Genomic DNA, 16,093 nt, shown 5'->3' on the forward strand with positions numbered 1-16,093 from the left:
CAAAATATTTATCAAATAAATACATGGAACCACGTGAGTGTTATCCACTTCAAAGCAGTCAACTTTTAGAGACTTCAGCTTTGTCAAAGACGCTAGGAACATCATCGGTGCTCACATGCTCACTCTCTTGCACTCTCTCTCTCTCTCTCATCCGTCTGTCTGTCCATTTGTCTTTCAAGCCATCTATCTTTGCATTCATTTGATGAATGTGAAATGAGAGAGTACAGGGATATTCCGGTCATGACGCTACTGTTGGAATTTCTTTTCATATATCAATTCTATTTACATTATTTGAGCACCTACCATGTACTCTATTGCTAGAGAAAGACTTCAGAGCCCTCATTACTTTCATTTGAACCTCATTGGTACTTTATGCCTTCGGGATAGATTTTTTTTAATAGACAAAAATTATTCAGATATAAATAAGTTGATTATTCAGATTGAGGTAGTTCCATTTATTTTCAGTCAGAAATAAGGTATAACCAATAAAAGTGGTTCTCTTGCAAATCATAACAAGACCTCTACGTTACTTTATGGTCATAGTTAACTACCACTTTCAAGGATTTGCCCACATTTTTTAATGCCTTCAGAACTTAGCTCTCAGTTTTTTTGTTTCCCCTTGATGATCAGCCTGTCATCATGTTGCCTTGACTTCTTTAATGCCAGCACTTCACATCCACCTCTGAGGTGTTGTACCCCCTTCTTTACCACCATCCAATTTTACCTCATCATATACAATATTCATTCGTTTTGAAATCTCATTACCCCAGGACTTTCAGTCTTGACCCCTCTTTCCAGTCCAGCATCACCAATCCAATTGTATAGTCAGCTTCACCCTCAAGTTCATCTGTTTTGAATGTTGCTTTGTTTTTTGTTCTAGAATCCTTTACATCTTCAATCATGCTTAACCTTGCTATCCTTGACTCTCTTATCCTTTTTGATCTTTTTCTATGCTCAATTCTAGACCACCAAACTGTGCTTGATTCAGTCAGCTCTGAATTCCTGATCTTTAACTTTAATGTGGTCCTGTCTTTTAAAAAATACCTCTTTGTTTTTGTCTACAACATGTTTAAATCCTTTTCAGTACCTTCAAGATTTTATTCTAGTCTCTCAGTTGTTAACCTTGCCTACTAATTACTCAGAGGTCATCCTTTTCATTTTTCCCAAGGTTAACCTCTTTCTACCTCGTTTTTGTTTTCCTTCATCCAAACATTAATCTCAGAAAAAGATATGTCCTCTTTTTCAAAGTTAATCCTGCCCCTCATCTCCTCCATTTCCTCCATAATCTTATGCACCTTCATTTCATTTTTCTCTCTACCACATTCCTTCTGCCTGCAAATATTTTCAGGTATTCTTTTTTTTTAGGATGAGGGAGATTTGCCTTCACTTTGCATATTTTCTTATCTTCCTTTTACTGTCAACATTTGTAAAGAGTATTCTTTACTATCTTGTTTGTCGTTTCTTTACCCTTTGTAATTTGAGTATCACCCCCATCTATCAGTTCAAGCTGCCCCTTTGAAGGTTATCAGTCATGTCCTAATCACTCAGTGTACTCACTGCTTTTCATTCTTACTCCTCCATGACTTCTTTAGAGTATTTGATACTTTTGATCACTCACTTTTGAAACTCTTCTCAACTTCTCTTAAACTATTACCACCATTTTTTTCTTGTTTGCTACTCCTCTATTTCATTACCTTTTCTTTCTTCAGCTCTTCTTGCCCCTTTACGTTTCTTTTCTTGGTACTTCAACCACTCTCAGAGTTTTATCTTTTACCTTTCAACTGTAAATCCTCCAATTTCAGTGCTGAGTTTTCCTGAGATCCAACTCTTCATCTCTAACTATTTGATAGATATTTTCACCTTTAACTCACTGGCATTTATACAGGACACAAATAAGTCAAACATTTTTGTCTGTCTAGGATCCAAACTCTTATCACCCCAATACCCTTTAAGCTCAGTCTGTCTCCACGCATTATTTCCATAAATGTGGAGCATCACCTGGAAATAATAGACTTTAAGTTTCTGAAGCCTATGGAGTTCTCTTGATCTGCCACCATTCATCATGGCTTCCTGAAAGTCCATCTTCTGTAATTTACCACTCTGCCTCACAACTACTGCAGTGGTTCTGCACCCATACCTCAGTTGTTCCAAACCAGACCACAGCCAACCTTTCTCTCAGTATACTGCTGGGGAGAATGCTGGTCTCTTATTCTGTGCCTAACACATGGCTGCCCCAGTGGGGCTTTAATTCTGCCCCTAATTTCCAAGAGATTAAATTGGAAGTTATCTTTGGTGTTTCTTAAACCCATGGATCATTCTGTCCTCTCCTTTCCCATTTTCCATAGGCTCCTCAACTGTCCTGTAGGACCTCTAACCCCATTCTATCCCAAAATATTCCCAATTGGCTCCAGGCTTCCTTCATAGCCTTTTTCTAATTTCCAGTTAGCCCCAACCCTGCACTGCATTGTCATCACACACACTGATTGCTTACTCATCGTTAGCCTCATACAGAACTGAAATCTTCCACTTTTACTCTTCTAAGGGCCTTGAAGCTCTCTCTTCTGTTTCCCCTACTTCATTGGTGCCTTGCTTCCCTGGTTGCCTCAAGTACCTCTCCATTAATTGGATACCCTCACTCCGACCCGTGTGGACTTTTGTCATAGGATTAAGCTCTGTATGTACAGAAGCTTCATTTTTCTCAGAGGTTGAGTATCTTTATTCTCAGCCCATACCAACTCTGTAATCATACAGAAGTCAAGCCTCCCAGATTAATTAATCTTCCCCAATGTATAGTTTGTCCCATATTCAATATCTAAAGTGACTTTTCCTTAATTCTTTGGAATGCCCTTCTCCTTCCCTTTCATTTTACCTTCTGTGAAGTATCTGATCACCACAGCCACTCGTAGGAATCAGTTGTTTCTTTGAGTTCTGTACTACTCAGCTATTCTGCCTCATATTAAATACGTGTCTGTCTTACCTACTTGAGAGAGCAGTTCTTTGTATTCACCATAGCACCTATTCTGAGGATTTTTTCTTGGCATTATAGGTAGCCATTCTTTTCCCATGTATACGTGGTATGCTGATGTTAGTTACTGTGTGTCTAAGGGTAACCATTGACTTGATGTGTTGTCTGGTTTGGGTCTGTCAGTGCAAGCTAGGGCTAGTACTTTTCAGACTTTATCTTGCATAAGAATCATCTGAAAAACTTGTTGAAAATGATTTCTGGGCTCCACCACCAGAGATTAATTCAGTAAGTCTGGAGTGGGAGCTGACTTTGTATTCCTAATAAGCTCCCAGGTGATACGGATGCTGCTGGTCTATGGACCACAGTTTGAGTAATACTGTGCTACACTAATCCCAGCTAATTCTGCCTGACTTTCTAATACAGGAAAGCTTTCCGTATCAGTTTAAAAGGGGGTATAAAAGCTATTAGCATTGGCTGCAAAATTTGGTTAGTGGTTTTCTGTTCTGTGCGGAGAGAAAGTATTGTTTTAACTCATGAGCTCTGTTTTTAATTCGCGTTCTTTAAAAGCTCTCCTAGTAATTGCAAAAGATTCTTTAAATGTTTCATTTTACTGATGGTAAGTAATGTCATTTAGCCCAAGAAACATTTACTTCCAGGATCATTCAGATTGGTCCCCTGGGCTAAGTATATCAAGATTAGAAAGTAATAATTATTATTCATAACAATTTATATTATAGCAAAATACATTATTAGCCAATACCTTTTAAGTTGTTCTCAACTCTTAACAGTTGAAAAACTTAACTTGATGCTCTTTGCATTTTTAACTCTAAAGGTTTTTTTTTTTATAATGGTGAGGTATGATCATTTAAGATTATTCTCAGGGAAATATGTTGTTCGAAAACACACAGGGAAAATGAAATGTAAGATAAAAATCTTGAATTAAACAGAGATGCTAATAGAGTTTTATAATTTAAATCATGGTCTTTTATTCAAAACTAAGCATAGGCTTGAAAACTGATCATAAAATTAATGACTTATTGTATAATAAAATCTCATTTGTCTTTTGTCTCTCCAGCTCTCATAGCAACCAGCCAACTAAACGGTTTTATCTTTTTAAGAAGCATTCTGGAACTCTCAGGTAACTACTCGATCTTTTTTTTTTTTTTTTTTTGCGGTACGCGGGCCTCTCACTGTTGTGGCCTCTCCCGTTGCGGAGCACAGGCTCTGGATGCGCAGGCTCAGCGGCCATGGCTCATGGGCCCAGCTGCTCCGCAGCTTGTGGGATCTTCCCGGACCAGAGCACGAACCCGTGTCCCCTGCATCGGCAGGCGGACTCTCAACCACTGTGCCACCAGGGAAGCCCTACTCAATCTTTTTTCATTCTCTCTACTGAAAAATTATAGTAGCTTTTTAACCTGATGCTGGAGTGCCTAGTTTGGAAAATGAAGTGATTGCTACTAGACATAATAGAGTTCTGTACTTTATATCCTTACCTCAAAGAGGGGATTGCCTGTATTCTCTAGCTAAACTTGTTTCAGTGATGTCAGGCATTAAGGTGAAACTTTCATGAATTTGCATTATAAAATTAAAAAAATAAGGCTCTCCAGCAATATTTGAAAATTTAAGACTTTTAAGATACCTAGTAAAGTGACTAACACTACTTTGGTTGTGATCAGTATATAGCCTTCATAATCCTTGGGGCTTTTTTATTTTTGAAATAAAAGTATACAACTTGTTTACTGTTCAGAGGAATTGTGAACATTTCTAAAGGCATTGATAATTCATTTTGGTTATACCACACACACTTAGCTCAGAATCCACTAAGAACCATTTTTTTCACATTCTTCTAATTCCTTTTCACTCTATATTCCTTTAATTATTTTGTTCATGTTCTCATTGCTATTTGAAATACCAGTGTCAAGATCTTTGTAGCAGGAGGCTAAGACATAGACTTAAGTTTAGCCAATAGTTGTTTTGATGCTTTGGGTTAGTGGAAAAGTAGAAGAGGGAATGCTGTGTCTCAGGACCTTTGTATTTTATTATTCCTTTTGCCTCATTTCCTCTTCCCCAGATATCTGTATGGGTAGCTAGCTCCCATGGTAGCTACCTTTAGGTAGCTCCTTTAGGTCTCTCCTCCAATGAGTGAGCCTTACCTGGACCGCCCCATTTAAAGTAGCATCCGGCCTTCCCTGGTGGCGCAGTGGTTGAGAGTCCACCTGCCGATGCAGGGGACACGGGTTCGTGCCCCAGTCTGGGAGGATCCCCCATGCCGCAGAGCGGCTAGGCCTGTGAGCCATGGCCACTGAGCCTGTGTGTCTGGAGCCTGTGCTCCGCAACGGGAGAGGCCACAACAGTGAGAGGCCCGTGTACTGCAAAAAATAAAATAAAAATAAAAAATAATAATAATAAAGTAGCATCCTTTCCCCAGGCCCCACCCCCAGCACTCCCTCTCTTCCCTTTCTTGCTTTGTTTTTACTTCATGGCAGCTTTTTACTGTTCAATGTATATTGTGTATTTCACCCTCTTGTTTATTGTCTATATCTTCTCACTAGAATGTGTGTAGTTCAGATACTGAGCTATGCCAGACATTTGCTGGGCATTGAATAGTGCCTGGCACATGATAGGCATTCCATAAATATTTGTTGAGTAAATTAATATTGAAAGTGACATATGTGGAGTATGTGGACGATAGACAAATAGCTCATAGGCAGAGGAAAGTTTGATTCCATTTTTTAAATATATTAGTGCTATTTTTAAAATATTACTAAATTCAGGGCATTAGAAGATTCTAATAAACTATATTTAGGTATTAACCTGTACTAAAAATTTTTATAGTAATGAAAAGGATTTGTAAAGATGAGAATTTAATTTGATTTTTACCTCACTATTGTCAAACACAGTTGTGTGCTTGATTCTTAAATTAACTGTATGACTTTAAAGATCTGAGGTGCTTTTTTCTTACCTTGGGTGGATCTCAAATTTAAACAGAAAATTGGTTATTTTCTGTGTATGGGAGGTTTCATACTTGTAATTTTACAAAATAAATTTTGTAATTAATATTTTGTTAAAATGCAGTGTTCATTCTTTAACTGTTTATTGTACATCTATTATGTATAACACAGTGTAGCAAGTCCTATAAAGATGACAGTGATGAAGAAGGCTTGGTACCAACCTTCAAGGAATGTACCATTTACAGTAAGGTGTGAACATAAATAACTACAGAAATTAATGCAAGGAGGTTTGTAATAAGTGCAATGAGAGTTACTGATTTCAAAAGAAAGAAAGTTTTCTACTTAGAAGAAGAGGCACGGGGCATTTTAGTTGGAAGAAATAGCATGAATAAAAATGCAGACAGGAAAAAAGCAGAAGACATACACAATGAATGGCAAGTAGTACAGTTTGAATGGAGCATGAAGTTCATATAACATAGCATTAAGTTCAGAGTCTGGGGAAATGGTTTTGAGCTGAGATGCAGATTGTGGAATCCTTGAAAAAGGCTGGGGAATTTGGACGTAATTTTAATTTGAGGATGTTGGGAAAGCCATTGCGGTTTTGTGTAGAATCAAGGGTACTGAAAGAAGATCAATTTGGAGGGGTATACAAGGTGAGTTGTAGCTACATGAGGCACATAGACTGGTTAAGACTATTGCAGTAGTTAACACTGATTTAATAAGATAACCTGGGTTAAGGTGGCGAGGTGGTGTCATGTCACATTTAAGAATATGGGCTCTGAAAGGGAACCCTCTTGAATTGTTGGTGGGAATGTAAATTGATACAGCCACTATGGAGAACAGTATGAAGGCTCCTTAAAAAACTACAAATAGAACTAACATACGATCCAGCAATCCCACTACTGGGCATATACCCTGAGAAAACCATAATTCAAAAAGAGACAGATCCAGACGTTTTCCTGGACTCCCTCCCAGCTAGCCGTGGTGCACTAGCCCCCTTCAGGCTGTTTTCACGCCGCCAACCCCAGTCCTCTCCCTGCGCTCCAACCAAAGCCTGAGCCTCAGCTCCCAGCCCCGCCCGCCCCGGCGGGTGAGCAGACAAGCCTCTCGGGCTGGTGCGGCACCGATCCTCTGTGCGGGAATCTCTCCGCTTTGCCCTCTGCACCCCTGTTGCTGCGCTCTCCTCCGTGGCTCTGAAGCTTCCCCTCTCCGCCACCCGCAGTCTCCGCCCGCGAAGGGGCTTCTAGTGTGTGGACACCTTTCCTCCTTCACAGCTCCCTCCCACTGGTGCAGGTCCAGTCCCTATTCTTTTGTCCCTGTTTTTTCTTTTTTCTTTTGCCCTACCCAGGTACGTGGGGAGTTTTTTGCCTTTTGGGAGGTCTGAGGTCTTCTGCCAGCGTTCAGTAGGTGTTCTGTAGGAGTTGTTCCACATGTAGATGTATTTCTGATGTATTTGTGGGGAGGAAGGTGATCTCCACTTCTTACTCTTCCGCCATCTTGAAACTCCCTGCATGATTTATTTTTAAGGCCTCCTTTCTTTTCTGACTTCATCATCAATTAAATAGGACATTAGATTGTAGACTTCACAGAGTGTATCCTTTTTTGTTCACTCTTGTATCCATAAGACCTAGTAGTACAGAGTATGTAACGAAGGTTCTCAGAAAATGTGTATTGAATGGATGAATATTGTAGCCTTGCTTTGCAGGTGGGCAAAGGCATGGAAAGATTGTACCTTGCACAAGTTATATAAGTTAGTGGAGTCATAACTGGGCTTTAGTTCTCTTCACTCATATCTTTTGGAAACCGGCATCAGAGGGAACAAGCTTATAGAGCACTAAATGCTAGCATAATTTAGACATGGCTATGCCATTTTCTAGAGACATGGTTATACCATTTCATATATATCGGGTTTATATAACAAAATTTGCAAATGGTGATCATGACACATAAAAAACAAGTCAAGTTATTACATGGAAAAATAATGATTGAACTTGTATATGGATTTTCATAAAAGATAAAAACCTTTTCTTTCTGTCTTCTTTTTTTCATAGGGGCATTACTCTGGTGTGCCTTAAATGTGATTTCCTAACTGATTCTTCTGGTTTAGATCTTATGGCTAAACACTTAAGTCAACGTAAAACTCATACTTGCCAAGTTATAATAGAGAATGGTACGTATATAATTGTGTTACTTTGGATTTCTGATACTTATTCCAGTGTTTTTGATCAGCCACAATACGGCTCTTACATATTAAAATGACAGTTTCATTCCTCATATATTCTTTAAGAATTTTTTTTATTGAAGTATAGTTGATTTACAGTGTTGTGTTAGTCTCTGGTGTACAGCAAAGTGATTCAGTTATACACATAGATTCTTTTCCACTATAGTTTATTACAAGATATTGAATATAGTTCCCTGTGCTATACAGTGGGACCTTGTTGTTTATCTGTTTTATATATAGTAGTTTGTATCTGCTAATCCCAAACTCCTAATTTATTCCTTCCTCCCTTTCCCCTTTTCATTCCTCATATATTCTATTTTAAATGTAAAACTCTTCTAATTTCAGTTCCTGGGAGTATCTCAGCTTCTGGACCCACTTCTGCGTAAGTTTAATATTCATTTAGTGCATTTTTCTTTGATGGATTTTAGCACTGTTGCATTTTTTAAATGTATCATTAATAGAAATGAAAAATATTAAAGTATTTTGTTTTTGTTTTTGTTTTTAAAGCCGCTTGTTGAAATAGATTCCTGCTCTATGGAGCTCGTGCAACCTGGTGCAAGACAAGTTGGAATTTCCTAAGTTCAAAGTTCTGAAGTGTTTTCTTACACAAAGGCAGTTTCCTAAGTTCAAAGTTCTGAAGTGTTTTCTCATACGAAGGCGGTTAAACAGCCAAGTTCATGACACTAGTTCTCATTATTCAGCTCTTTTCAGCTTTCAGATGGCACTAGAGTCTTATTCCACCTTATCTTTGTGTCAGGTTAACATATCTTAACATATGTTTTTCTCTCCAGTTGGCTCTCTTCAAAAATAACTTTTGTTGCTATGGTCTTTTCTTGCTTTGCTTAAAATAATTTGTGTTTTTCTCTGCTATACTTGCTTTCAGAATATTGCATTCCAAAAGATGTGACTGTTCATCTTTTTTTGTCTGTTTTGTCTGGTTTCTTAGTTAATTTCTTATAAGTCTTACAATTTTAGATCAGATAGCTGTCTTTTTCCTCATTCCTTGTCTGTCATTGTTCTATTTTTCGTATTTTTCAGATGCAGAAGCAACACAGAAATTTCAAAAAAAGTCCAGGGTACTCCTGGTCAGTGTCCCCCTTCGATGGACACATCTGATGCCTGTTCTCTCTTTCCAAGGAATGTGAATTGTTTGACTGTGAGACCTCCTCTAGGTTGTGGCCTTAAGAAATCAGATCTTAGGGAGAGTCCCTTCCTTCATGACTGGCCTCCCATAAGACTGATGCTAATGTGGCCAGAGATGACCTCAAGGCCCACCAAATTGAGCACAACTTCCCCCTGGGGGCTTTGGTTCTTGATCTTAAGCTTATGGGTTGATTCTGACCAAGAAAAAAGCCCATCAAATCAATGCTTCAACATCCAAGTTGAAGTTTAATCATTTTGGCTGCTGCCCTTTAATCTTTCTCTAGCATGCATGCAGTCCAAGGAATATAAAAACTGGTTATGTAGGGAACCAAGGTTATTTCCATGTTCTTGGAAAACAAATTTCTAAAGTTAGTGATTTTTACTGTCATTTAAAGTTTTATCCAGTGTTAAAAAACCCTAGGAGTTTTCAGCAATACTAATATTCAACTTTTTTAAGTCTAATTTAATTTTGTTATCTTGGTTTTATGTTGTCTTCACCAAATTTATTAATGTCCGTTTTGTCATGTCCTCTTTTATTTCTTTTCTTTAAAACTTGTTTTGTGTTTGTTTTGTTTCATTAATAACTCCCCAAAAAATCCTTACAATTCTCCACAGATTTTATGTAGCTACCTATTGACTTCTTAATTTGGTAATTGTTTAGACCATTAGACATTATTATATCCTCTGTCTATCCTGGGACTATCATTAACATTATCTTAGTGATTGTGAGGTCAAAGACATAAAGAATTGGCAAAAAACACTTCCTACAGACCTTAAAACAAATTTTAAAGTTACATTTTCTGTACATCTAACACATAATGTCTTCTTAGCCATTAATGTAACTCCTTTGGATAAAGATAATATATCCAGAAAATATTGGGACCAAAAACTGCACTTGTTTCTTGCCCATATATATATAGATGTATATTTTTTTTTATTTGGTGTTTGTTTATTTTGGTTACATTGAATATAGATTTGCTGAAGAGTTTTGATGTTATTACTTATTTTTTTAATAAAATTTGTACTGTTAAAGTGCCTCTGGAATTATTTTCTAATAAATAACTTTGCATAAAAGCTGTAGATTTTAGGGCTTCCCTGGTGGTGCAGTGGTTTAGAGTCCGCCTGCCGATGCAGGGAACACGGGTTCGTGCCCCGGTCCGGGAAGATCCCACATGCCACGGAGCGGCTGGGCCCATGAGCCATGGCCACTGAGCCTGCGCGTCCGCAACGGGAGAGGCCACAACAGTGAGAGGCCCGCGTACCGCAAAAAAAAAAAAAAAACTGCAGATTTTGTCATACAACTAGGAGCATTGCTTTACTTCTTACATGGAAGCCTGATTACTTGGCCTACAGACTGAGAGCTTTATCTGTTGAATCCATCTTCTGGTTTTTGCTTCAGCGCAGTTAAAAGCTCACTGTGTATACTTTACTAATTTTTAGAACTTTAAAGGGTGGCAAGAGTCCCTTTGTAATCCTAATAACCGTAAAGGTGGGCAGGCTCAGAAGTTGTTTGGCTCAATCATGAGTGGTTTTTTTCCTCTTAGCATTAGAACTTCTTGAATTGTACTTTGAAACTTAGTCCATTTGGGCTGCTATAACAGAATTGGGTGGCTTATAAACAATAGAAATTTATTCCTCATTTTTCTGGAGGCTGGAAGTCCATGATCAAGGTGCTGGCAGATTCATTGTCTGTTGAGGACCTGCTTCCTGGTTCATAGACAGTCGTCTTCTCTCTGTGTCCTCACATGGTAGAAAGGGCAAGAGAGTTCTCTGTGGTCTCTTTTACAAGGGCATTAATCTCTTTCATGAGGGCTCCACCCTCATGACGTAATCACCTAATGATGCCTCACCTCCAAATACCATCACATTGGGGATTAGGTTTCAACATTTGAATTTGGCTGGGGGGAGGGGGAAACATATTCAGCCTATAGCAGAAACATATTGAAAGACAATTTCAAGGTTCACTTGTTATGTAGTCTATTTGTAACTCATAGTCAAAAGAGTTGAATTTATTAGTTTCAATTTTCCAGACTGATTTCTGCTGTAAATGATTTTCCAAAATTTCCAAAAGTTGCTTGTTTCTTAGTAGTGGACTTGGCGATATTTCTAGTCTTTATTTCCATATCTGTCTCTGAGATGTTTTTTCATTCACCATCTTTCTATCCATTTTTTTTACTTTTCAAAAATTGTGGTAAAAATATATAACATAAAATTTACCATTTTAACCATTTTCAGGTGAATAATTCATCAGTATTAATTGCACCAAGCTTTAAACTTTTGCCCAGAAATAACTTCTTTGTGGTTTTAACATAGGGTCTCTTTTTATGTACAGATATTTTCTCTGCCTCTGTCATAGTTCACAAATACGATAAACCACATTCTTGCTATAGGAATATTTTAGGCAGGGTTGCACCTTTGTGTTCTTCCATAGGATTCTATTACTTACAGTATGTATTAGGTTCATTTTCTTAAAGTATAATGCTCTTAAAATTCTGTATCCCGTAGCATCATTTTTTTACTTCATTTAAATAAAACATCTCAGTGAGTACTAAGCTTACTTATTATAGGCAGTTAGTTGAGTTTTAATTGGTGCTAATGAGTTTTAGCTTGACAGTCTGATCTCTTTACTTTCAGGCTATTCTAAATAGTCCTTTCACCTGATTTAGAAATAGCCATCTTACACACGCATGCTTCTTGGTTACAGCTGAATAAAAAGTGGGATTGGCTCAGTTTCAATCCATCACCATTATTAGAAAAATAACCTCTGAACTACAAAGACTGTTTCTTACTCTGTTTTGTCAAACTTTGCCAAAACACCTCTTTGGACCTCATTTATTTGTTTAGTAAATATTTATTGGGCACTTACTATGTGCCTGACGCTCTTCTAGGTGCTGGCAAAACAGACTGAAATCTCTGCCCCTGTGGAGGTTATTTTTCAGTGTTGGAACATAGACAATAGAAAATAAGAAAAGTGTATAGTATGTTAGATGATGATCAATACTCTTGAGAAAAATTAAGTATGGAAGGAGGATAGTGAGTACGGGTTGGTAGTTGGGAGGTTGCAGTTTTAAATTTGGTCATCCGAATAGGCCTCCATGACAGGATGACAACTGAGTTAAAGACCTGGAGATAAGGAAGTGAGCCACTTGGGTATCTCAGAAGAGCATTCCAAAGAGACAACAGCAAAGGCAAAAGCCGTGAAGGGGGAGTTAGAATCCTCATTCGTTGCTGATGGTAATGCAAAATGGTTCAGCCACTGTGAAAAACAGTTCGGTGGTTGCTCAAAAAGTTAAACAGAATTACCACATGACCCAGCAGTTCCACTCCAAGGTATGTATCCAAAAGCCTCGAAAGCAGGGACTCAGATACCTGTACATGCATGTTCATAGCACTATTCACAATAGTCAAAAGAGGGAAACAGGCTAAATGTCATAAACAGATGAAGGGATAAATAAATTGTAGTATATTCATAAAATGGACTATTATCTAGGCATGAAAAGGAATGAAGTAATGATACATGCTACAATGTGGATGAACCTCAAAAACACGATGCTAAGTGAAAAAAAATCACAGGTCACATTGTATAATTAGACATATGGAATATACAGAATAGGCAAATCTATAGAGACAGAAAGAAAGCAGATTGGTGTTTGCCGGGGGAATGGGGAGCGACTGCTTAATAGGTAGAGTTTTCTTTTCAGGGTGACGACAGTGTTGAGGAACTAGACAGAAGATGGTTGCACAACATTGTGAATGTACTAAATGCAACTGAATTGTTCACTTTAGAATGGTTAATTCTATGGCATGTGAATCTTCTACAAAAAAAACCTTAGCAAACTAGGAATATGAAGGAAACCTCCTTAACCTAACCTAAACCTAATAAAAATCTACAGCTAGCATAATAAGAGGAAGAAAAAGAAGGGCCCTGAAGTAGGATCATGCCTGGCTCAAGGAATAGCAACAAGACTGATGGGTCTGCAGTAAAGTTGGGGAGAAGGGGGGACAGTAGGAGATGGAGCCTGAGAGGTAATGTGGACCATGTAGTATAGAGCCTTACAGGCAATTGTGAAGATTTGGCGTTTATTCTGGGAGAGGAGGCCATTAGTGGATTTTGAACAAAGGAGTGTTGTGGTTTTTATTTTTTAATTATTATTTTTTATTGAAGTGTAGTTGATTTACAGTGTTTCAGGTGTACAGCAAGGTGATTCAGTTATACATACATATATACTTATTCTCTAAGTTATTACAAGATATTGAATATAGTTCCCTGTGCTATACAGTAAATCCTTGTTGTTTGTCTATTTTATATATAGTAGTGTGTATCTGTTAATCTCAAATTCCAAATTCACTCCTCCCCCCTTTCCCTTTTGGTAGCCAGAAGTTTGTTTTCTATGTCTGTGAGTCTGTTTTTGTTTTGTTTTTTAATTTAATTTAATTTAATTTTTAAAAGTTTTATTTATTTTATTTTTGGCTGTCTTGGGTCTTGGTTCGGTCTTCGTGCAGGCTTTTTCTACTTGCGGCGAGCAGGGGCTACTCTTCATTGCGGCGTGCGGACTTCTCATTGCGGTGGCTTCTCTTGTTGCGGAGCATGGGCTCTAGGCACGCGGGCTTCAGTAGTTGTGGCACACGGGCTCTAGAGCGCAGGCTCAGTAGTTGTGATGCACGGGGCTTAGTTGCTCCGCGGCATGTGGGATCTTCCCGGACCAGGGCTCGAACCCGTGTCCCCTGCATTGGCAGGCGGATTCTTAACCACTGCACCACCAGGGCTGTCCTATTTGTGTTTTGTAAATAAGTTCATTTGTATCATTTTTTTAGATTCCACATATAAGTGATATAGTATGATATTTGTCTTTCTCTGACTTCTGTTAGTATGATAATCTCTAGGTCCATCCATGTTGCTTCAGATGGCATTATTTCATTCTTTTTTTATGGCTGAGTAGTATCCCATTTGTGTGTGTGTGTGTGTGTGTGTGTGTGTGTCCCACATCTTCTTTATCCATTCATCTGTCAGTAAACATTTAGGTTGCTTCCATGTCTTGGCTATTGTAAATAGTGCTGCAGTGAACATTGGGGTGCATGTATCTTTTTGAGTTAGAGTTTTCTCCAGATATATGCCCAGGGCTGGGATTGCTGGATTGTATGGTAACTCTATTTTTAGTTTTTTAAGGAATCTCCATACTGGATGCACCAATTTACATTCGCACCAACAGTGTAGGAGGGTTCCCTTTTCTCCACACCCTCTCCAGATGAATGCAGGAGTGTTTTATACCTCAGTGAAAAACAAAAATTCTTAAGTACAGTGAACAGGATCACTCTAGCTGCTGACTTGAGAATAAGATGCAGGGGACCAAGGGCACAATCAGGGAGATCAGCTCGAAGCTATTGTAATAATCCAGGTGGAAGATAACAGGGATTTGGAGTAGGATGGTAAGAGTGTACGTTTATAAGTGGTTCAACTGGGGCTATATCGTGAAAGTTGAGCCAACAGAATTTGTTGGATGTGAGGTGTGAGAGAAAAAGTGTTGTAGGGGACACCACAGTCATTAACCTAAGCACCTGGGAAGATAATGTTGATATTAACTGAGGTGGAGAAGACTAAAAGAGGAGTAGATTTGGGAGGGAAGATGAGGACTTTGATTTGGGACATGTTTGAATTTGAGATGCCTATTAGATATCCAAGTGGGGATGCCATGGACATTCTCATGTGTGAGCTTGGAGTTTAGGGGAGAGGTCCAGGCTGTCAACATTTAAATTTTTTTTTAAGTCACAAGATGGTATGAGATCTCCGAGGGAAAGAGTAGAGATAGAGAACGGACAAGGTCCACAGATAAAGCCCTGGGGCATTCCAACAATAAGCGGTTAGAGAGATGAGAAGGAATCAGCAGAGGAGACTGAGGCGTGGCTAGTGATGCGAGAAGAACACCAGGGAAGTGGCAGTATCCTTGACCTCAGATGCCCTGTTTCTAAAATGTGGGTACTAACTTGTTCTGGAGTTCTTGGATTTTATTATTGTATTTTTGTTATACCTAAACATCACTTATAATTTGTTCTTAGAAGAAAGTGAATTCAGAATGTCACATCCACTCTCCCCAATAGCAGAAACAGAGTTTTTATACATTGAGAGAATGAAATACCCCAATTATTCCTAGTCATGGTTAACTCTCTACATGTACTCTTGTAAAAGTAATACTCGTCCATTTCTGCAAAAGAAGGGATCTAGGTCTAGAGTTGTCCATAATTTGTAAATGATCTGCATACTAAAAGTGCCATGGTCAAATAATTTTAGGAAATGCTGGGTTACAGTTAAATAGATTCTTTATTGTGGGATTTTTCATGCTACATGTGGTTTATGGTTCTCTAAGAAAAAAATTAGCAGACATTTATTTGACTCTGGAATTTCACCCCCAATACTTAATAACTTTTAAACATTAATCTCCATAAGATACAGTATGGAGAATGCTGACCTAGAATAATCATTAGATTTTCTGAACTGGGAAATAAAAAATAGTTGGGTGAGAGTGTTGACTAAGATAAACTTCTAGACATTTCATTCACGTTCATGAATCATTTGTAAGATGGAGTATGAAACTGGAGGCTAGCAATATCCATTTTCATAGTTTTGGAAATTATATCAGGAGAAACTTGTGTGCTCATGATTGTGGTCGTAAAGTATAAGAAATACATAACTGGAAGAGACTAGTAATTTGTGTTGGAGTATATGGTCACTTTACATTGTTTCAAACTCAAGAGGCTTCAGACTCTTATTGAAATTATGTCTGACTTCTCTCTGTAACTCATGCTTATCAAATCTAC

The 16,093-nt window shown here is 38.2% G+C and overlaps 1 protein-coding gene across 1 annotated transcript in view; it reads left to right on the forward strand.

Annotated features, from left to right (window-relative positions):
- ZNF280C (zinc finger protein 280C) overlaps positions 1-10,306 on the forward strand; it is a 54,511-nt gene extending 44,205 nt beyond the window's left edge. Inside the window, exons 17-20 of the mRNA XM_027092321.1 lie at positions 4,041-4,103; positions 7,968-8,086; positions 8,483-8,519; positions 8,645-10,306. Coding sequence (XP_026948122.1) covers positions 4,041-4,103; positions 7,968-8,086; positions 8,483-8,519; positions 8,645-8,660 — 235 coding nt within the window. The 3' untranslated portion in view covers positions 8,661-10,306. The remainder of the gene's footprint in view (positions 1-4,040; positions 4,104-7,967; positions 8,087-8,482; positions 8,520-8,644) is intronic.
- Positions 10,307-16,093: the final 5,787 nt, after the last annotated feature.

The sequence above is a fragment of the Aethalodelphis obliquidens genome, unplaced genomic scaffold (genome assembly GCF_003676395.1).
Source record: "Aethalodelphis obliquidens isolate GAN/ISIS:26980383/991018 unplaced genomic scaffold, ASM367639v1 scaffold77, whole genome shotgun sequence".
In the NCBI taxonomy this organism is placed as follows: Eukaryota; Metazoa; Chordata; class Mammalia; order Artiodactyla; family Delphinidae; genus Aethalodelphis; species Aethalodelphis obliquidens.